The sequence below is a fragment of the Chionomys nivalis genome, chromosome 8, assembly GCF_950005125.1.
Source record: "Chionomys nivalis chromosome 8, mChiNiv1.1, whole genome shotgun sequence".
Lineage (NCBI taxonomy): Eukaryota > Metazoa > Chordata > Mammalia > Rodentia > Cricetidae > Chionomys > Chionomys nivalis.
In genome coordinates, this window is record NC_080093.1 from 30,400,311 (window position 1) to 30,424,242 (window position 23,932).

The following is a 23,932-nucleotide window of genomic DNA, read 5'->3' on the forward strand; positions in this document are numbered from 1 at the left end:
AGAGTGTGATCAACTTAAGTGGATGGAGTTGTGGCAGAGCCGATTCTTCTTTCTGCTTAGTTCATCCTTTAGTTAGTGACGAGATTTCCAACCACCGGAACCTTCACAGCCGGTGCCCTACGCCATCTGTGATCGCCAGTGAGGGAACCAAGGCGGTGTGCGAGATCCTTGTAGCGCATCTAAGTAATGTCAACTAGTTCCAGATGCAAAGAGTCCTTCTCCTGCCCTCTTCCCTGCATGCGTGTCTGTCTGACCTGTTCCCCTTTCATTTCCCTAAAACATACCCATCCAGATTTAATCATTCTAAGCATCCCGTGTTGTTGTTTACCATATCCCTAACTTGACTTGCTGATGAGAACTTTAGTGGAATTAAATGTGTTAAATTCACATAAATTGTCTAGGGCTTTGTACCAAAGATGACTTCACCTCACCTTTATCCTTTACTTTTTCCAACACATTTCCTGACTGTCACTCTTAAATACTAGCATCATTGAGACTCTATAATACTAACTGATAATTTGCCCATGGAAGCTATTAAATTCATGCTCCTCTCAATTATGTTTTTTTTTTTTTTTTTTTTTTTTTTTTTTTTTTTTTTTTTTTTTTTTTTTTTTGAGACAGGGTTTCTTTGTATCTTTTGTGCCTGTCCTGGAGGAACTAGCTCTTGTAGACCAAACTGGCCTCGAACCCACAAGAGATCCGCCTGCTTCTGCCTCCCGAGTGCTGGGATTAAAGGCGTGTGCCACCACCGCCTGTCCCACTTTGTATCATTAACAAACTACAAACACAAACATGTATTTAAAAATTACCAACCTCTTATCTTTCTCTTAATTCATGTCTAGGTAGTGAAATTTCTGAAATAATAGTAGTAATAATAATGGTTACTTTATTTGGAATGATTTAGCACTAGCTAAACTCTGTGTCTCCTAGCTTCCTTTAAAAAGCATTTGGAAAACTCACTCAACTTGGCATCACCCTGCATGTTAACATTGGCCACTCATTTGGAAGTTGAAAAAGCTGGACAAAGATTTAAGGATGTGTCTCATTGGCTTGATCTAGCAGGTACTTGCTCTGCTCATCTTCTATTCTTAGACCTCTCTGTCTTCTTTTTCTGTCATATATCACTCTGGTTTCTCTTGTTTGTTTCAGTAGTTGTTGAAAGTTTCTTCCAAGTTGCTTTAATGTAGACCAATTTGGAAATAGAAAAGTGTGTTAATTTTTTTTAATAAATCTTTAAGATACACATTACTATGTTTCTATTGATTGAGCCAGATGGCTCTCAGTGAGTTGTCTCTGACATAAGTAATCACAGAAACCAGTTTGGGACCAAAATCTGGTATGGAGCGTGGCATGTATATGCTGTGGGAAAGATGCAATTCACATAAACATATGGGTATTTTTAGCAGCAGTATTTGCTACTGTTTGGATTGAATTTCATCTTTCTGTTAGCGAAGTACAGACTAATGGTTGTTTTTCTCCTCTCGTCTCAGGCATTCAGGGTCCTTCTCAATCACTAAAACTTGTTTTCTTTGCACAGTTTGAAGGGTGCAAGAAGGCCTTTTCAAGACTTGAGAACCTCAAGATTCATTTGAGGAGCCACACGGGGGAGAAGCCATACCTGTGCCAGCACCCAGGCTGCCAGAAGGCTTTCAGCAACTCCAGTGACCGTGCCAAGCACCAGAGGACGCATCTTGACACTGTAAGGACGGCAGGGGCTTGCCACCTTCCAGCCTCAGCTGCATGTGCCAAAGGGCCCCTCTGATGGTAGGATGGTGGAGGCGTTTGCTTTATGGCCTGCAGGTCACAGGGGCAGTGCCAAGCACAGCAGAACACAGTGAAGTCCCCACAGAGGCGCCTTGCGTGGCTGCTACATTCTTTTTTATTTTTAATTTTTGTGGTTATGAATTATGCTACGTATTAGAACTTTCTGGGGTCAAGGGAATCTTTAGTCCCTTCTCTGTAGCATTTCAGGGTCTATCATGCATTAGATGTTGGCCCACAGAATGGCTACTAGAGATAATTAAGGTAATTATTAATGCATCAAGCTGTACCAAAAATAGACAACGTTGTGCAACTGGGAGGACTGTGCCATACAGTATTTATGTGTTGACCTCGGTTCTTGTCCTCCTGACCTAACTTCTCAGCCAGCGTGGTGTTAACATGAATCTGGTCTTGTGCTTTAGAAACCATCTGTTATTTTCAACTGCAGTTGATCTGAAAAGACAGAGCAGATCTCTCCCCGAGTTCATTTCATACATGCCTTTTCTGCGTTAGCAGCCACACATCCATTTTTATCAACCTTATGAGAACAATTGAGATTTTATTTTCACACCCTTAACTCCCTTAATGCTGCTTCATTTTGTTCCTTACAAATGCTGTTTCTCTGTAACTTTTGTCTTTTATTTCCTCCATTATGTAGATAACACTCCTTTGCGTTCTCAAGCTTTGATGGCATTTTCTTTATGGGAGGCCAGGTAGATGCTGTGTAATTTCACTTCACTTGACAAAGCTGTTGCGATAAATGTATTATACACATCACGAATCTCTTATCCCGCTTTCTTGCAAATAATGTATTCATGACAGTACTTTCTCAGTGTTAACGTTCTGATGTCTATTATTAAACTACACCAGAGCATGAATTTTGAAAAGATACTGTTATTTCTACACACCTTCTCATACATATTTAAGATTTTTCTGATGTTATAGTTGACATATTTATTACATTTTATATTAGTCTCTATTAGTCATATTTGTAGAAGTCATTTTAGCTCTGTGTGTCATATAACCTCTCTAACCAGAATCGTCAAATATTCATGGATGTGGTGGTTTGTCTGGTAAATACCTGAAACACAGTTAACACAATTTGAGCAAATGATAAACCTTTACTGCTTTAGCCAAATTGAATTAATTGATTTGTTCAGGACCAATTGAATAGAACATTACACATATATATGGAAAGTGCTGAAATTTTTCAACATACCAAAAATGCAAATAAATTATGTTAAATGTCCTGTTTTGTTGTATCTGAAATGGCCTTGGTACAATCCAATATATTTTCCAGTTTGTCATGAAACCTCATCATAGAAGTGTGACCATTCATAAAACAAGATTGTCTTGAGGAATTGTTCTAGTTAGTCACTTCTCCGTAGTTTCAAAGCCATCCTTGAGGAAATGTGCTGCTTTTCAACAATACTTTTGGTTAATCAGATAAAACATATTATAATGTAATTTCAGCAGTAAGCATGCATAGACATTTAAAAACTTTTAAATAAAGCTGCATAAGATAATGATTTTATGAACTGAACTCAGTGTAACATCTCTTTGAACCCAGTCATTTTATCTTGCTAAAAATGATTTTCTCACCGGGCGGTGGTGGCGCACGCCTTTAATCCCAGCACTCGGGAGGCAGAGGCAGGTGGATCTCTGGGAGTTCGAGACCAGACTGGTCTACAGAGCTAGTTCCAGGACAGGCTCCAAAGTCACAGAGAAATCCTGTCTCGAAAAACCAAAAAAAAAAAAAAAATTATTTTCTCTATTTCACCTGTTAAAATTGTCATTTTTCCTTAAGATCCAAACTGTCTCTTATGCAAATGTTTACTTCCTTTAACAAATTGGTAAGCTCTTCAAGAGTATGGAGAAATGAAATGCTTGTTTTCCCAAGCAAACCAGCTGCTTAAAGAATTTATAACTTAAATTTAGGTTCCTGTCCATTAATCACTCCATCTACGAAAGCTGTCAGGATTTTAGGATAAAGGTATCTTTTTCAACTAAACAGATTCTTTACACAGGAAATTGGTTTTCCCACAAAGATTATTTACTTCATTATAATAACCCTGAAAGTTTTTATTAATATTTGTGTCTATTAACATCTCACCTCTAAATAAGAGAAGTAATTACTCAGGACAACAGGTGGAAAATAATGAAATGCCCCTTTTGATGGAGTATAGTGTGCCACGTAAAGCTTGGGTAATCAGGGATTAAATGATAGGCTAGCACTCCCGTCCATATCAGAGCCTGAGAGCTGATTGGGCATTCTGGCCTCAGGTGGCGTACTCAGTGGGGAAGCCTTGAGGCCAGTTGGAAGGAATTGTGTGTATTAATATTTCTCCAGGAGGATTTGAAATCTACCGTTAGGTGGCATTCCCAAACCTGTTTGCAGTAGCATAGATTTTTAGAGCACACCGGTGTTCATAAGCCTTCTTCCATCAAGTTCCGTCTCATGCTCAAAGACTCAAGTGTGAGCTCCTGCTGCAGCCTCTTGTAAGGTTAGATATTGGCCACTTACTCCTCTGAGGTGAAGGCAGAGTAGGGAAGGCTAGGTCAGCAAGGCCGAATGAACTTAGAAAAGATTCCCAGGTTAAAGCAAAATCTTTCCGTGATGGAAACTTCTTAATAAGTGCCTTTAGCCAGTAATTGCTCAACTTAAAAAAAAAGTAAGCTAAGGGCCTGATTCTTATTTACCCATCATTTGTTGTTAGCGTTCCTTAGAATTCAGTACAGTGCCCAGCACATCCTGGTAGCATAATCTTAGGTTATTCAGTCAATCAAAAATAAGTCAAGACCAGTCAGTGAGTAATCAAATCCAGTATTCAAATCGGACATTTCAAAGGAAATGATATACCATCATTCTGTTTTATTCTTGGAATGAGAAAAATGGCAAAATGTCAGTGAGTTCTGAATGTTTCTCCCAGTAAACAAATGAGAAAGTCCACCTTCACTCAGGCAGTGAAATGCACTTGAAAACAAGAGCAGGGCAGAGTGAGAGCAGCCGTGGTGTGCTCTTGTCCTTAGCAGAGCAGGCGTCCAGAGAAGGATCCTACCAAGAGAAGATTCCAGATCTTCCTCTTTATTTTTCCATGGAGGCCCAGCTCTCGTTTTCCACAGCAAATGATAAGTAATTCATCTTGTCTATACAATTACTCCTGGTTTTATTTTTTTAAGTTCTTGGAATAGACAGCAGATTTTGGTTTAGCTTGCAGCCAAACTCACTGTCTCTCAACCCTTGATAAGTAAGTACTAGGTGGTGATGCGGTGTTTGGCGTCAGGATGGATTTGAGTTGTCCTCCCCTCCCACCCAGGTCATGCATTCATTTTGACCTTAGGTGCGAAACACTTGGGGACAGTCCTCACTTTTCCATATACTTCCCATCTCTGCTGCACAGCGAATTGGAAGGGGCAGATTTGCACCCTTGTCCCTCCACTAAAGGCTCATTCATGTCACTCAGCCTTGACTTCTCTGTGACTAATAATGTTACTGACTGTTTCCTCTGGCTGAGTTTTCATGTGTCTGCTGTTTGAGACCTACTGTTTCTTGCTCACTTTATACTAATTTTTCCTTCTTAATTCTTTCCCTCTTTCTGAATCAGGTACCCTCTGAACCATACCCAGTCTTTTCTGGACTTTTCTACAGCTTCCTTACCTGAACCCTTAAAGAATCTGTTTACTATTTCTGACAGTACCAATGATTTTCTCAGGGGAGTCACTGTAAGTATAACTTCCATGTTAAAAATTCTTCAAGAGATTTTATGGTTACACTGCAATGTAAGTTAATGTCTTCAAAATCAAGACTATTGCATCTCCGTGGGGCGTTTTGGAAGTTGACTGTTCTCATCCCCGTGACGCAGAATTCCTGGGTGTCCTGATTAACATGCATGAGTATTACCCTGCGTTTGACACCTGTCATTTGGCAGCAGTTCATGCTCTGAGCATTCTGAGTAAAGCATGACCCTGTGACCTTTATGATTTAACCACATCTTGCTCTTTCTCTCTTTCTCGTTCAGAAACCTTATGCTTGTCAAATTCCAGGATGTACAAAACGCTACACCGACCCAAGCTCCCTCAGAAAGCACGTGAAAGCGCATTCTTCCAAAGAGCAACAGGCAAGGAAAAAGGTAAGATTCAGAGAATTGTCCAGCGAGGAAAGGCATGTTTGAATTACTCTTGCAGTCACAGCATTTTGGCGGGGCATTGGACCCTTAGACTTTGAAGATATCCTGTGCTTGGTACTGAAGAGGGACGTCTTCCCTGAGGCCTCAGCAAGGCTGTGGTTGGCACAACTAATACAGTCATGTAAAAATTTCTAGGGAAGCTTGCAGAGAAAATTAATGCCAGCCACCAACTCCAGGAAATATTAATAACAAAAAGCTTTTATGGAAATTTCTGGAAGCTCTTTCTGGAGAAATAACTTTTTCATAATATCAGCAGTCAGCTCAAGTAATTTTGGCTCTAATGAAGAACTTGGGAGACTCTCTAGGATTTGAAGAGCGCATTCCTCATGCTTGGCTTGAGGATGGTTGATAGGCACTATGTGTGAAATCAGTGCTGGAAGGGATAAAGTACTGAACCTGTGGACTTTGACATCAGTGAGTGATTGATGCAAGTTTCAAAATCTGCAGGTATTATGATGTCACAGATTCAGAATAAATGTCAGAGGTCATCCAGCTACCTTTTTTTCTTTTCCAATTAGTGCTTCAAGAATGTTCACACAATCAAAACTACTCTTCATTTATATGAGGCCAAAACACACTTTCATACAATGAAAGCCATTAACAGTCTCTAAAAACGCCCCATGTGTTCCCACATGTGTGAGCATCATTGTTGTCTCCATAGGGGACAATAATATTTCATGCCATGACAGTAAGGTCTGTGAAGGTGCCTTCATTTTACGTTATTAGTAAAGCCTAACTTAATTGGGGACAACTTGCAGAGAGAGAATTGTCAGGTTGAGAATGAAAACCCTCTCTCACCCAGAAGACTGGGTTTTTCCAAAATGAATATAATTCATTCTCTTGAATTTATAAAATACAGACAATGACAAAGTCAACAGACGGTGATTCTGCTACAGGATCCAATCATGATCATGTGCTATTATTTTAAGACAAAGCACTGTTCTTTCAGTTTGATAATTTTATTCACATTTAAAAAAATCCCTTTGCTTTCCTAACTTCACGTCATTCAAACCATGCCTAGTGATTCTAGATAATAATTTATTTGTATTTCAAAATAAAGAGATTTAAATATATTTCTAGAGAAAGAAATTACAGTTGATTTACAAGACTGGTTTTGTAAGTAATTAAGTGTATCTGTCAAACCCTTGCAGCTGAGTGGTTTTTTTCTCAAAGAAAGACCTGGTTAAGAACTTCCTGTATATCAGCCCTCAGCTGGCATTCAAGCTAGCTGCACCACAAGACAGAAAAAAATGTAGTAAAAACAACCTATAGAGATTTCTCAACAGCAAATATCAAATCCCGAAGAAGTACGAAAACACGCACTTTTGACTAGATGCCAGTGACTAGAAACCCTTGTCCTTAACACTCCCTTAATTTTGTTATAAAGTCCCTTAAACAAATCAGGTAACCAACTCAATCCAAATGTAACACTAAATGAGCCAAGTTCCAACATGTTTCTGCCATGGACAGAAGATCCTCGTTTGTTTAGACAAAGCTTGGTTACTGTATCGAGCTCACTGGTGAAGTGCTCATTGTGAGAGCATGTGGACCAGAGTTCACACTGAGGGATAGACCATCTGTGGTGACATGTACATGTGTGTTGATAAGCTATCTGTGGTGGCATGCCCATGCATGTGGTGGCATGTGCATATGTGTATTGTTAAGCCACCTGTGGTAGCATGCACATGTGTGTGGTGGCATGTGCATACGTGTGTTGATAAGCCCACCTGTGGCAGCATGCACATGTGTGTGGTGGCATGCACATGTGTGTGGTGGCATGTGCATACGTGTGTTGATAAGCCCACCTGTGGCAGCATGCACATGTGTGTGGTAGCATGCACATGTGTGTGGTGGCATGTGCATACGTGTGTTGATAAGCCTACCTGTGGTAGCATGCACATGTGTGTGGTGGCATGTGTATGTGTGTTCACTACGTGAGAGGTGGACATAAAAGCAAAGTGGACAGCTCCTGAGGAAAATACTCGAGCCTGGCTTCTGGCCTCTCTCCACAGGTGTGCACACATGCGTACCCACCTACACATGGCTATGCATATGAGCCCACACCCACCACACAGTTCATAAAATCTCAGTTATGAAATGACTTGGGAGATAGTAAACTCCTGTCTCAGAAGGTTTGGAAGGCCATTCTGGCCAGCTGTTGACAGTATTGTGTGAAGTTCATAGAGCACAACAGAGAAAAGGAGACCCTGAGACTTTAAGATATGTTTGTGTTTACAGAGCCCTTGCAGCTGTCGGCAGGCAGTCTAGTTAACAAAGGCAGGGCTTTCAGAAGCCTGGTGATCTCGTGTCAGACATTGAAGCTCTCCCTTAATTTTGATTTATGTAAAAGTGAAAGAGTCCCTCTCTAATGTGCCCACCTGTTTTGTGCAAATGGATAAATCAAATTGAGGTGACTTTCTTTTTTGAGCTCCCAGTAACAATTTACAGTGTTTACTTCCCAAAAAGTCTTTTTTTCAATCTGTGATGGTTAATTCATGAAATTAAAATGATGAAAGTTTCTTCATTTAAGAAAAGAGGCAGTGTCATTCCCAAGAGAAGCAGCTGCTGATAAACCCAAATCAGTCTGTCCAGGCTGCTAAGTCTCATGTCGATATCCCAGTGTGTTCTATTTACACGGTACAATGTTGTCACTAGACCTTAGAGAGCTTCTAATTGCTCACTCACATCAGGACTTGGTATTTGAAATATTTCCTGGCATCAGTAATAAAAAAAAGAAAGAAACAATAAACCTTTTAAGGCAGAATTAAGATTATTTACGACTTTAATTAAAAATTGAAAACTGGCATGATTTCAAAAAGGGCTTTACAAAAATGTGAATTCATCAAAAATAACCATAAAAATTCCAAGGTGATAAAGGCACAGTCGAGTAATGGGCCGAGCCATGGGGAATTGTTCTGTTGAAAAGAGTGAAACTCTTTTCTGTCACACCCTGTTAGTCATGGACTTGTTTAATATCCCCTGCCTGCCCGCCTTCCTCTAATCCTCCTCTTAACCTCCCCCAAGACACTAAACGACATTATTTTGGTCTTAACGTAGCCAGCTTTATGAGGCCCAACTCTGAAATTGGGGCCAGTAACAAAGCACCCATGAGATAATGTATATGGGGAAAGGCGTGTTGCTCTTGAATGATGCCCGGCCACGGGCATTCGGTCCTTCCATTCACATGACGCATACCACTAAAAAATAAGATGAACCTGGAATCTCATGCAGATGTTATTGAAGCTGTATCAAGAAGAAAAAGTAAAAGAACAGGAGCAGTTTGAATTGTGGCACTCGGAGTAGTTTTAGTGTTTACATAAATCAAGTGCGCGCGCACACACACACACACACACACACACACACACACCCCTCTTCAGCCAGCGGCCTTGTTCATCAGGTGTGTGTTGCAATTCTCAAGTTCACTGAAGCAAGGGCATGCTGATAAAACAAGTAGCAAAGTATTCAAGCCGCCAGTAAAGGGTCTCCACTGAGAATAAAATTTAGCCTCCAGAGCAAAAGTCACAAAGTCTGTCCTTCAATTCTTCCCGGTGCGTGAGCAAAATAAGAGAAGGCTAAGGCAATAGGCCACTTGAAATTCTTCTCAAGGCTGTGAGTTTTATTAGAATTTTTCATTTTCACCTTGGAAGTACCATGAACTGGAATTTCCTTCAATTCTAGCCTGTTGTCAAATGGACTTTAAAAAAAATGAATACAAGCAATGCCTGGCCAAAAATTAGAGGTGACCTGCATCTTTATCCATTCTACACTCCCCCAAAGACTGTGATAAATGTTTGTTAGACATTGACCCTTGATTGGCTGAACATTCTTGATATTCACTTTAGCGACCTCAATACAAGCTGCTACAATTATAAATGTTTATGTTTCATACTTAGAGACAGTGTTGCTTGGCTTTCTGGCTGTGTGAGGGCCGTTTACTTAATGCCACTTTCCCCAAGTGAAACTGGTAAATCCTCAGACTGTTGAAAGCCGTCCCCTTTCCTCAGAATCTCCATCACTATGAACTTCACTAGGGAACCCAGGGTTCACCTTGAAGTATGTAGTTCTTGGAACAGTGGCAAGGTGAACGGGAGCAATACTTTCCTTTAAATCGGTGTATACAGCGAAATAATGAGTCAAGCTTGCTTTTCCCATGAATTGTTTTTGTGGTCTGATATGTTTGGCAGGTGGGTATGTGTTCCAGTGCCTCTCCAGGTTTCATAGTTCCCTTGAATTATCTTCCCCTTGTTCCTCGACGGGGCTCAGTTCAAATCGCTAGCAGAGTATTAGGAATAGGCCCACACCACAGTCCTGACCAGGGAGTGAGGGAGCTCTCCTCTCCTGTCTCATGTCAGTAACATGACTGTGGTGGATACGTGTGAGGATGGTTTTTCTGTTCCGGCAATGAAATTCAAGGAGTGCAAAGCTGTCTTTTTTAACAACTCACAAACATCTGCACATTATCACATTGGTGATAAATGCCTAACATCACACCTCAGAGCATTGGTGAGACACATCTGGATCCCCATCCCCCTCAGCTGAGAGGAACTTAATTTCAAGGAAGTCTCTGGGAAAGGCTCTGGCAAGAAATGTTTTCGGTGAAAAGCAGTGATGAAAGTAAAATATTATATTTTAATGAAAAACATCCTTGCATGTCACAGACTCAACAAGAATGGTTGTTACTTGGAACAGGTTGTCTCCTGGCTCCTAGGATACCTTGGCCCAGTGTAATACCACTTGTATCTTTGAAGTGTGTTGATGCTATGTGATGGGTTATTTAGAAGAAGTCACTCGTGTAGGAGTTGAAGAAGGTTGTCGGTGAGAATGACCAGTGAATGACAGAAGCATGTGTTCTCTTTGTCATCAGGGCTGCATTCAGCTTTGCAGGAACATACCTGCCACCGTCTCTGGGATGATGACAGTCTTAGCTGTGATGAACGCTCTTGCTCGTGCACTGCTTTTGGAACTGATTCCATGGGATGTCATTAGATAGGTTTCATTTGTTTCGTCTTGTTATTCTTGTGTTTAGGTTTATTTTAGTTCGTGGGTATGAGTTCTTTGCCTGCGTGTATGTCTGTGTATCCTGGAACTGGAGTTATGATTGGTTGTGAGCCACCATGTGGGTAATGGGAACTGAACCCAGGTTCCCTGCAAGAGCAACAAATGTTCTTAACTGCTATGTGATCTCTCCAGCTTCCTGGATACTTGTTTTTTTGTGTGTGTTATTTATTTCTAGATAAGTTGAGGAAATACTAAGCTGAGTCGTGTTCAGTGGTTTCCTTTTTAGCAGAATCCTCAGAGCCTTGTGAGACACTACTATTCCTTAGGGAAGATGACAGGTCAAAGAATTCTTTCTTTTGTAGTCTCTCATGAAGCTACTTTCCAAGTAGATATTTTAGAAGTGTCTCAAAGTTTCATTATTAATTTTTTTAACCTAAATTACCTAATTTAATTACCTAAATTAAATTAATTACCTAATGTATGCTGGGCACTTGTTAGAACCATAGGGGGGAAAAACACACAGCAGAGATATGTTTTCTGCCCTCTTAGATTGACGTTCTGATGACAGTAAACACACAAGATTAGTGTGACAACCATGGAAAGAAGAACGACAGTGAAGGACTGATAGCAGGAAGGGTGTGTTGAGGTGAGATGGTGCAGAAAAGTCACCCTAGGACCTGAGCAGAAGGACCCAGCTATTACACTTTAAAAACGAGAAAAATGCATTCAAATGCATTCTTTAAACTGCCCTATTTAGTTTGGAGGGGGGGGGGTGAAAGGGTGACTAGTCTTTGAAACTAGTGGCTTCTACCTCCTGTCAAATGTCACAACTCCATGGTCATCACTTGTAATTTTTGGAGCTGATTTGCAGGTTAGGCCTTGGCCGGTCCTGAGGATTCTGATTGAAGTGAGGTTGTATCTACACTCTGAAGACTGAAGCGAGGTTGTATCTGCACTCTTAAGGTCTCATGGAGGTACCTTCTTTCAGGCGGAATATATAACTGTGAGAAGTGATGACTGTACATGCCCTTTTGGCATGGTGCGTGGACAAACGATGAAGGCTGTTCAGGAGTGAGGTTTTGTGTAGCAGGCTTTCCTTTAGGCCACCAACCGGTTCCCAAATCATGACACAGAGACTAATGAATGCTCCACCTAGCTTAGGCTTGTTTCTAGTTATCTCTTTCAACTTACTTAACCTGTTTCTCTTTATCTACATTTTGCCTTGGGGCTTTTTACCTTTCTTTCTATACATCTTATTTCCCTGCTTCCTCCAGTGCAACTGCCAGACTTCTGACCCCCGGTGTGTCCCTCTCTTTTTCCCTCCTTTTTTCCGTCTTGCATTTTTCTTTCTCATTCCTAGATTTCTCATCCTATATATTGTCTCTTCCTGCCATCCCTGCCTCTCCCTCTTCTGCCTAGCTATTGGCCATCCAGCTTTTTATAGGACCAATCAGGTGCCTTAGAAAGGCAAGTTGAACCAAAAGCAACACATCTTTACATAATTAAATGCAGCAGAAACAAATGTAATATACCTTCCCATAGTTAAAGTAATATTCCACAGTGTAAATGAATATAACACATCTTTGCATAGTTAAAGTAATATTCCACAGCAGTCTTGTGACCCGGTGCATGGGATGCCTTTAGAGATGACAAAGACTGTTAAGGAGTGAGGCCTTGTGTTTTGTTCCATGAAGCCATTGTTCTTGATCACATCACAAAACTTTGCCATAGATAGATAGTAAGGTCATCTTATTTCTATGCCCACTGAGAACTCTTACTTGGGATCAAAACTCAACATATAAAAACAAATGATGGGTTTTTCATAGCATCCTGGCAAGCCATGTGAAGAAGAATGGCGATCCTCTGCAGGTGCTTTACTGGGCATTTTGAGGCAGCCCAGTGCCCAAGCACAGCTACCTTATGAAAATAATGGCTTTCCTTTTGATTGACTTACAGGAGATATTACATTTCTTGTTCTTTTTCTTTTACTTATGTTTTGGCATCCTTGATAAAAATAACTTGGAAAGAAAAGTGTTTACCACAGAGTCTTTGCAGTCTCAATACCGTGTCTTGAGCTATCAGGAGGCAGCCCCATGCTGCCCTTCTCAGGTGTCCCCCTTTTCATCTCTGCTTCCGAAGCACTCGCATCTCTACGAGGTTACTGTTCTCTCTACTAGTTGGTGCTTGTCTTCTGTTTTCAGCTTCAGCTGAACTCTGTCTTAGGTCTCCGGGGTGATACTTTCACGTTTGTTTGTATCTTGACTCATGGGGCTATGAGGATTTATTTTCAGGGTGACCTCACACAAGGGCTTGGAGAGGCCCTGATGCAAAAACTTTTCATGGTGCATACTGGGCAGGTGGCCTTGTCCCCCAAGTGTTTGGATTGGACACCGAGAGGTACAAGCTTCTTTTAAATAGTGCCTCGAATTTCATCATGACTTAACAAGTTGCATTCCCCCTGTTTTTCCATTTTCCTGTCTTTGCAACTAGTTTGAAAGGCAAACACTGGGCCCCAGAGGTGAAAGAGGATCTATTTTCAGGAGGAATGCGTTGCTGTGCTGTGGAGCAGCCGTCCTCGGCAGCCCATTGTGACTGACAGCAGATGAACGACGTCCTTGGAAACACTTTCCTCCTTGAGAATTGTGTATTCTTGGCGGAGCCATGTCTGATATTGCTGCATCCTGTCTTTCAGGAACATATGGCTTCTACAAAAATGGCTCATAAAAAGGAAAGTTAATAGACCCAAACCAGAGGGAATTAAAGCTTAGATCTGTGATACCTGATTCTGTTCAAGGGGTTTGTCCTGAGAGTTCATAGGCAATAGGCAAATAGCAATGGATGGATGAAAGTGGGTAGTTCTAAGAAGCTCAAGAATGTTCCCCCAAAGGTATGCAAAAGGTGATTTTTGCTTCAGAGAAGCTCCATAGTCTTCACTGACACCCTGAAATTAAGATTATAAGGCGAACGCAAGACACCTAGTGAACAAATGTCTTCTTTGTATGACTTTATTTCTAATTGCCTTCTCTAAGATGGTTTGTATGACTTTGGTTAGACCTGCCTTCCCCTAAGATGTTGCCCAAAGAAGAATTTTTTTTTGCCTTCTTTGCTCTTGAACATTGACTCCTCTGGCATTAAATTTTAAAATATTCACATAATTCCATGAGTAGTTTCTCAAGATCTCTCTGTGTCTGAGGTTTTGTTACATGTTTGAGTATATGAAATGGTAAGACACATTCTTTTCCCTGGAGGCAGGCAGGAAGGCTGCCTGAATTAGGGTTTCTCTTGCTCCGATAAAACATCATAACCAAAAGAAGCTTGGGGAGTAAAGAACTGATCACAGCTTACAACTTTCAGATCACTGTAAAACAAAGTTAGGGTGAGAACTCAAGACAGGAACCTCGAGGCAGAAGCTGAAGTAGAGGCCATGGAAGAGTGCTACTTCTTGGCTTGCTCTTCTTGGCTTGATCAGCCTGCCTTGCTGTACAGTCAAAGATGTACTTCCCAGAGGTGGCAATGCCCAAAGTGAGCTAGTCCCTCCCATACCAATCATAAATCATAAGTAGAAAATGTACCATAGGCATATTCACAGGCCCATTGGTAAGGGACTTCTTTTCTTAAGCAGCTCTACCTGTAAATGGAGGTTGCACTTTAGTTTCCTGGCCTCCCAGACCTGAATAATCGCACAGAAACTGTATTAATTACATCAATGTTTGGTCAATGGCTCAGGCATATTTCTAGCTCACTCATATCTTAAATTAACCCATTTCTGTTATTTTATATTTTACCACAAGACTCATGGTTTCTTACCTTACATCATGCTTCTTGGACACAGTGTCTCTGATTCTGCCTTCTTTTTTCCTCTATCTCTGCTTGGATTTTCCACCTTGCTATATTATACCCTACCATAGAGCAAAGCAGCTTCTTTAGTATACAATGGTAGTAGAACATATTCACAGCATACAGAGGGGAATCCCATATCACGGCCTTATGTCAAGGTGCCATAGCCAGGACAGATATTCAAGCTGGATTTTGGGGATTGGTTGCGTTGTTGGCTAACTGGAGACTATACACAATAAGCAGACTCAGGAGTCTGTGTCTTTTCAGGGCAAGGAAGCAGTTTGGATTAAAATGAGAGAGGAGGAAGTAGAGATGGGCTGAATGCACCTGGTGAGAGGAAGGGATGGAAAGATGGAGTCCTGCTTTCCTTGGTTGATTGGCCAGGGGCGGGAACTGAGCTCCACAGGCTGAACTCCTCTGGGGGCTTCAGCTCTTAAATCTTTAAGATTGATTAGATCAGGCCGACGGGGATTATCAGATAACCTCTTTTACTTTAGAGTCATCTGACTGAAGATGCTAATCACATTTGCATAATGTCTTCACAGCAATACTTAGATTTGTGATGTTTTGTTGACAGGCATGGACTATAGGGTAGCTAATTAGAGATATAAAACTGACCACCACTAGACTCCATTATGGTACATTTTAACTGACATTTTACATTTAAAGATAAGAGTAGACTAGTCATTGAAAAATGGAACATTTTGAACTTCTAATGTCCTTTATATTTGTGCTAATTGATTATTTATTAGGAAAAGAGAAGGGAATTAATTATCAGATGTACCTAGTCTTACTCTCTTTAATTATAGCATTGACTGTTCAGAGTAAATATGTTCAAGTTAATTAATTTAGAAACATCATGCTGAGAGAATGAAAGATTATTATGCCTTAAGGGAGTAGGTCAATACTCTGTTTTTAGCATATATTGCATTGTAATATTGGAAATTATGCAGCTATACAAATTTAACATGATGAAAACTTATATGTCTGTGATTTTGTCATAACTTTGTAATGCTTGTTAATGCTGTGTCTGTGTCATATTGAGATGACAGCGAAACACTGAGAATGGTGCCTGACGTGCTTATTGTATATGCCCATTCAAAGCTGGCTATTCTTATGGGAATTGCGTCTTATCCATTATGGGGTTTTCCTAAAGAACATTGAGAGGTTGTTGAAATTTCAGTAAGCTAATAACAATGTGCTTCAGGTATCCCATTAATTAATTTTCCTCTTCAAGTGATCTTAGCTGCTTAAAAATAACTAATGGAAACAGATTATGATGTGATTATAAACTGATAATCTGTCAACTCTATTTTTCCCATTCTCCCCTCCGCCCCAAGATCTAACTTGTCCTTTTTATAAAATGTGTTTTTCTAATCTCTGCCAGATAGTCTGACCATTCAAATGTCTGTTTTCAGAAATCCTTTGACTTGGGGGTCACCATCTGGCACCAGACCTTCCATTTCCCTGCTCTGTGAATGGAAGAGGTGTGGTTCTCAATTGCATATTAAAGAGTTTTACCTTGTGACCATCGTAGATGCTGGCTTTATTCTGAGTCAGTCTTATCTAAATCCACAGACTTATCAGTTTGCCTACTGTTATATTTATTACTCACTTTATTTTCATCGTTTGGATTATCTGCCTTTTTGATATGGACTGCGGTCAAGGGCCTGGATTCTGATCGTCTGTCACCAGCTTTAATGATAGAACCTTTGATCAGTTGTCATTTTCTGATTGTCCTAATTAGCAATGAGAAAATACACACACTGTGATTGTTGCTGTCCTTCACTCAGAGGGGTCAGGCCTGGGAGGAGTCACAGGGCCTCGGGGTGCGGTGGCAGCGTGGGCTAGTATTGAGCTTGTCAGTTCTCAGGAAAACACTTTGATGTTCCATTTCTGTTGAAGAAGCTGGCTTTAATAAGTGGAAGAAGAGGTCAAGGTGAGGGGCTACATAGGTAGCTTAGCATTAAAGAACACTGGCTGGTCTTCGAGAGAACCTAGATTCAATTCCTGGCACCCACATGAAGACTCATAACCATTTGCAACTCCAGTTCCAGGATGTCCAATGCCTTCTTCTGTCCACTGTGGGCATGGACACATATGGAGCATGTACGTGAATGAAATTTGACATTTATGCCCTGGCAATGCTGAAGCATGCATGGACAGCCTGTATACAGCGGCTCTGTTGAACTTGTCCATATTGGGCTTCATGGTCTAAGTTGATGAGGATGACTGACCAGGTCTTTTCTTCAAGAGGGTACCAGATCTCATTACAGGTGGTTATGAGCTACCATATGTTTGCTGGGAATTGAACTTAGGTTAAGAGCACTGTCTATATGTACATAATATGTAGGCAAAATAACCATACACATAGAAAGAGGCAAAAGTGAGATAAAGGAAGAACTTTCTAAGGGGAAAGGAGCGTTTTTCTTGCCCTACTGAGTTTTATTTTTGCTCAAGAAGTCATGTAGCTCATTTGAGGCCCTTCTGGAGCTGCTATTTAAAGATCAGGTGAGATCCAGACCCCGTGATTCAGAGGCTTCAATGGTGATCATGGCAGTAGTGATTAAGAAAGGGCTCGGCTCCCTGCAGCTGATGCCTCCACATTCCGAAGCCACCGTGAATGTATACATGATCTTATTTTATTTCCTTGGCCTTTAGACTCAGGATGAATTTTTTATTACTATGTCTGTTCTCTCTGGTTTGTTCCTGAGAAGCAAAAGGCTTCGAAGTAGGAAGGGAGCCAAGTGTGATGGCAGAGGTGCTGTGCTTGCCTTCCTGAAAGCCAGGAGGCCACAGAATACGTGCCAGAGCGCGTTAATAGTGCCTAACGCAGAGCAGTCCATTAAGTCTTGACACGCTGTTTGCAATCTTGGCATTCCACAGAATGTTTCGGCAACAGAATTTTCTCCCACTTGGCAATCCCGAATTCTCTTTACAAATGTTGGCAAGGCGTCATGCGACGTCTGAACTGTTCACTGTTTCCTCTGTCGGTTGAGTAGCTTGAGTTAGCTGTTGAAGGATTACAGATAGTAGCTGCCTCTCTGAGGCTATTTATTCTTTAAGGCAGAATAGAACGCTCTTTTGTCTAAATGGCTTTTGAGGATGGGGTCTTTCTTCATCCACACTGTAGTTGACACGTCTAAGAGCAAAGCAGCCACGGTAAAACCGTAGTTCACCAACATTAAACGGTCCTTAAGTGTCACCTCCAGCCTGCAGCCCACTAGGGGAATCAAAGTCAAATAACCCCAAACTGGGCTAGGAAGATGGCTTAGTGGGAAAAGTGTGTATTGTGGGAACATGAAGGCCTGAATCGAGACTGACCCATGAAAAAGCAAGCACAGTGGTAGCTTCCGGTGACGGGGGCTGGGAGTGCAGTCACGTGGATCTGTCTAGCTGAAGTGTGAGTCCAGCGAAAGATCCTGTCTCACAAAGTAAGGTGGAGGCAAAGAGGACACCTAGCATTGACCTCTGGCTTCTACACATGCCTGGACATATGGGCAAACACGCGACGGAGAGACAGACTTATGCTAACTTGTGCACGGGCATGCGTGTACACACACACCTAAAAGATAGTCAGAAAGCCTCTTTAAGTCATCTGAAGCTTTCTGGCTTTGAAAGAAATCCTTATTGTACCATTAGCAAGTCTTACATGTCTACACCTTCCTTATACATAAAGCCGAAAAAGCCTGAGACACCCATTACACACTCAGTTCTGTCTCCAAGGGAACTTTGTTTTGAGAGAGACCTTGCTGGTTTACATAGAAATGCTGCATTAATATTCTCAGTTTTCTACATTATTTTTTTGATCCTATGCTTTATCAAATGGATCTCCACTTCTCTGTCTGCTGGAGAATGCAGTTTCATCAATAGGTGTGTGAAAATGACTGAGGCCAGCATTGAGGACGGGCAGGTTTGTAAGGGAACTGATGTGATACCGCATGCACACCGTGGTCAGACCCTATTGTTTAGGAAGATGATCACGGTGCTAATGTGGGGAATGAATTAGTGATTTCGGGTGAAAGGAGGCAGGCAGTTAGTTAGGTTGGCGTATCTCCATTAATCAACATTCTTTAGATACTGTAGTTCATCCGACTGTGTCTACACCCAGCTGTGCCTCCATCAATTCTAACTTTCTCCATCTTTCAAAATGCTGTCACAAGAACCTGCTGAATGTCCTACTGGAATCGGTTCATTATATGTGTGGTTTTCCCCTGATGGCATATAATCAAAAGTGACTCTCTGGGTGTTCTTGTGACTCCATCCTAGGTTCTGATGGCTTCCTTCCTTCACGGCTCAGCAACCTGTGATTCTTTTAGAATATTTCCAGGCATGAAGCCTTAACCCTCTGGTCATCTGCTATATTTCTTGGCTTGGTCCTTTTGATTTTAATGAAATTCTAGTGTGGATATATCCCGATCCATTTTCTAGCTCTGTGTATACTTCCCAGAGCGTACTTTGACAATTACATTTACGAGTGCTTTTCATGGTGGAATCCTAGGTCCTCTGTTCCCTCTTCATCTCAGTTGCTTCCTCAGCTTTCGTCTTTCGTTTCCTGCTCTTTATTTTCCTTTCTCCCCTTCTCTCAGCAGTTTTGTTTCTCCTTTAACCTGCCCTCCATGAAACCGTAAAAGCCACATAGTAATAGAGTTGTCTCATGCTTTGTCGCGCCCAGTAGAGTGTGTTCCTGAGGTCCTAAGACCCTGCTTTTAACTCCCTCATTCCCCAGCACTGAGGGAAAGGGAAGAAGGAAAAAAAGCCACATCTGCATTTTAAAATTACTTAAACAATTTGTATTTGTAAACACATACACATTCATTGAAAGCAAGATACCATTGGGAAGAACGTGCCTTGATTTCAGATGTGTTAAAAATACGCGTTGGAATCAATGAATCATGATGACTTAGTACTGGTATATATCTATCCATGTCTGCTTCCATATCAAAAAAAAATATGAACGGGCTGTGTGTGGTGGCACATGCCTTTAATCCTCATACTTGGGAGGCAGAGGCAGGTGGATCTCTTTCAATTCAAGGCCAGCCTCATCTACACTGAGAGTTCTGAGACACTCAGGGTTATAGAGAGACCCTGTCTCAAAAAAAAAAAAAAACAAAACAACATGTATAGATCCATGTACACATATACACACACATGGATATGAGTATATATATATACATATAAATATGATTCTCTGGTTTTATTCCTTTATTAAATAATATATAGAAAATATAGTGTTATGTCAATATCTTTTTAAAGACTTATTTATTTTTATATTACATGGGTGTTTGTTTTACTTACATTTGTTTGTTTTACACCACATGCATATCTAGCTTTTTCAGAGGACAGAAGAGGGCATCAGATCCCCCTCAACTGGAGTTTTGGATGGTTGTAAGCTGCCATGTAGGTGCCAGCAAGGAACTGAACTTAGGTCCTCTGGAAGAGCAGCAAGTGCTCCTAACTGGTGAGCTATCTCTAGATGGCTCTATAGCAGTAGTTTTTCTACCTTTCTAATGCTGTGACCCTTCCTCATGTTGTGACCCCCAACCGTAGAATTATTTTTGTTGCTGCTTCATATTTGTAATTTTGCTACTATTATGAATCATAATGTAAGTATCTGATATGCAGGATATCTGACCTGAGAGCCCTGTGAAAGAGTCATTCAGCACCTCAACCCCATGATCCATGGGTTGAGAACCTCTACTCTAGAATCATGTCCTAGTAGCCATGGTCTTATTTGGTACATTTTAAGATACACTGCATTTGTCTTAATCAGTCTTCTACCTTCAGACATATAGGTTGTTTAAAGGGTTTTTTTTTTACTATTATGAACAATTATATAATACATAGGATAATATAGAGATCTTAGTGTATGTTGTTGAATAAATTCCTATCAACATACTATTGACATGATGTTACAGAAATAATTTATTCAACTCTTTGTTAGGACTATATGAAACTAAATTTTTCTCATACTTCACAAATATGAGAAAAGAGGCAGAATTCAATGGATACTACTAGATGTTAATTATTATAAGGTATCTTTTCCTGGGTTTTGGAAATTCAGTCATTTTTCATTTTTCAACATTATTAACCATTTTGTATTTCTTTTCTATGAATGACAGTGATCTTTTCTAGCTTCCTCCAGGGAGTTTTTGTGTTGATTCGAGGTGGCTATTTAGTAACTACTCACGATGTCATCGCATGTCCTGCACATGTTGTCAGTGGTTTGCCATTTTTGAAACTTGATTCACCGTGTGGATATTTTACTCACAGAAAATTTTCTACAGATGTGTTTTATAGAATGATATTTCTAGATTTTGCCTCTTTGGAAGGTTTCTGATGTAACCTCACTTTTACAAAGGCCTCCCTGCTGTTCCACCATGCTGATTAATCTCTGTTTTCATTAAGTCCCCACCCCCACCATGGCAGTCATCATTTTGACTTAGCTCTCATGAAAGAACAGGAAGGGCTTTAGAACTGAGTCTGAATCCCATCTCTATTCCTTGTCCCCTCAGATCTGCTCACCTGTAATGAACCTGTCTCCCCAGCCCTGAGCTCTTGTATGATCAGAGGAGATGTTGCCCCTCAGTGGACTTGCTAAATGTCTTGGACTCTAGAATAGGAACGCTTCCTCCTTCCTCGTTGGCAGTTTCGTTAAACACAAACACTGCTCCACTTTAAGTGACCTAGATAAAACCATCGACTCTCCCCACATTGGCATGCACATTGCAGGCAAGTATTGACCTCCTCATGCATCTTGAGAGAGTGATGCTCAGCATCACTTTATACAGTAAACTTGCAGCAGTTTCTTTTCAGATTTTGGGACATGCTATAAAAGCGTCCAGGGTTTCTGCCTAAACTCACTCATTTTTGGTGATTAAAAAGTCCAAATCACTACCATGAGTAGTTTTCTCATCCTGCATCCCTAAGGTCTTCACTAGGCTCTGACAACACAGAAGGTTGGTGAGGTGTGGTCGGCAAGAGCTGTCTCCCACCAGTGCCTGGACCAGCCCAGTACACAAACAGGTATTGCTGTCTGTCCTTGAATAATCTGAATTTTGAGATGGCGGTGGGTGCAAGGAGTGCCTTCATATTCCCTCATCTGTGCTGAAGTAAATTCAAAAATCACATTTCATCTCAGAGTCAGAGGAAGTGTCCTCCATTTGTTTTGCAGAATAATAGGATTTTTATGTCGCAGATATGTCCTGGCATAAGTCAAACGAGGGAACTAATCATTCTTACTGTTGCCCCATCTCTCATCTCTACCCCAGGGACCATCTTCTTTACCTGGACCACTAAGCCTGAAGTTTATCAGAGGGCTCAAAAAAAAACAAAAACAAAAACAAACTTGGCCCCATCAGTGAAAGCAATGGTGAACTTGCAAAGAAAACATCACTAATAATGGGTGCACAAACCCATTCCCCTCTTCCCTTAGATATACTGCTTCAAAGTAAAGGAGAATAATAGCCATCAAGCACTGCGTCTCCCACTCGCTGGGCGTTTTCCTGCTGACCTCTTAGGTCATCACAGCAACTCTACAAGATTAATATTATATTACTTTGGCATCTGTTAGATGTGTGCAGTCTTTCCTAAGACCTCTTAGGGCCCCTCTAGGACTGCCTGGTCCCTTTTCGTTCTATTGTGCACATGGAAGACCTGGGATTTAGGGAAAGATCATCGTTTCACCAAGTACACTCTGCGCACAGTTACCAGCCTCAAGCTGAGTTCTTCTGGCCTCACATACATAGTGTTCCTTTGATTTTACCATTCTTTCTATGGCTGATCTTATTTTTCAGCATGGACAATTTGTCACTTGTCAACAATTTCTTGGCATAATGACAACTCCCAGATGTTCTGTCATGGCTTATTTCTAGAGATGGTGTGACAAGCCTATGTTTTGAAAGTACCTTCTGCAGAACTAAGTGTCTGCTTTGATGGCCAGGCCAGCAGTACTATTCAGTGTAGGTGCAAGTTTCTGTCCTACAAGCTGTTCCCAGATAACCACACAGAGGCTTAATATTAATTCCAAATATTTGGCCAATAGCTCAGGCTTGTTACCAGCTAACTTTTGCATTTAAATTGATCCATATTTCTTATCTATGCTTTGCCATATGACTTGGTACTTTTTCTCAGTATCCTATGCCCATCTTACTTCTCTCTGTGCCTGCTCATGATTACTGAGCATTCTTCCCAGCATTCTCAGTTTTGCTCTTCTGCCTAACCTTATCCTGTCCAGCTATTGGCCAGTCACCTTCTTTATTAAACCAATCACAGTGACATATATTTACACAGTAGAAAGGAATATTCCACAATGCAGGTGGGATACCCCAATGCTGGATGTGTCCCAGCATGGGTGCCAGGTACTAGTTTTCTCTTTCATGTCTTTCTCTTAGCCTTGTCCCTAGGTGTGAAATCAGCTAACTACCACTGCAGCCTCCAGCATTCAGCTCTGGAATATCCTGGGACTCTGTAAGTCTAGTTCCAAAAGTGCAGGGAATGAGCAGATCCTTCCTGCTGCCATTGTGGCTCCCCTTTAGCTGGGTCACTCAATATTGGACTCTAGATTGGTGTGGGAAGATGTGTTTAGGATGGCAAGTTGATTCTATAGACTCGAACCTCATAGCCATCTCCCCAAAATATTCATGTCCTAGCATTGACCTTGTAGATGGCCTAGTGTTTACCCTTGGTATGAGGGAAAGCCTGACCTGTTGCAGTTTTGTGGTTATCCTCCTGCCTCAGAGACAAAGTTCACATTTGTCTTCACAAAGGAAGTAGCCAACTGTGCCCATTTTCTTGGGCCCGTTTCTTAAGTCCCATTTTCTACAAGATAACATTGAAGAGGACCGTGTTGATAAAAGAAAATTCTGAGCTTGGAGAACTTAAATCTTTCCTAATGAACATAGCATATACATATCTATTTTTGTGTGTATGTGTGTATGGCTGTGTGTGCGTGCGCACATGTGTACTTGTGTATGTCCATGTATGTGGATACCAGAATACAGTTGTGGGAGTTGTTCCTCATATAACATCTACCTTTGTTTTTGAGACATGGTGTCTCATCAGCCTGTAATTTTTCAAGAAGGATAGAGCATTCTGTCTCCCACTCCCTAAGACTGGAATTACAGGCATGTTCTACCATACTTGGCCTT

At 41.1% G+C, this 23,932-nt stretch overlaps 1 protein-coding gene across 2 annotated transcripts in view; it reads left to right on the forward strand.

Moving 5' to 3' along the window:
* Glis3 (GLIS family zinc finger 3) overlaps positions 1-23,932 on the forward strand; it is a 430,288-nt gene that overhangs the window by 326,418 nt on the left and 79,938 nt on the right. For both annotated transcript variants that reach the window (XM_057779622.1, XM_057779621.1), the window contains 2 exons: positions 1,538-1,699; positions 5,781-5,891. In XM_057779622.1, coding sequence (XP_057635605.1) covers positions 1,538-1,699; positions 5,781-5,891 — 273 coding nt within the window. The remainder of the gene's footprint in view (positions 1-1,537; positions 1,700-5,780; positions 5,892-23,932) is intronic.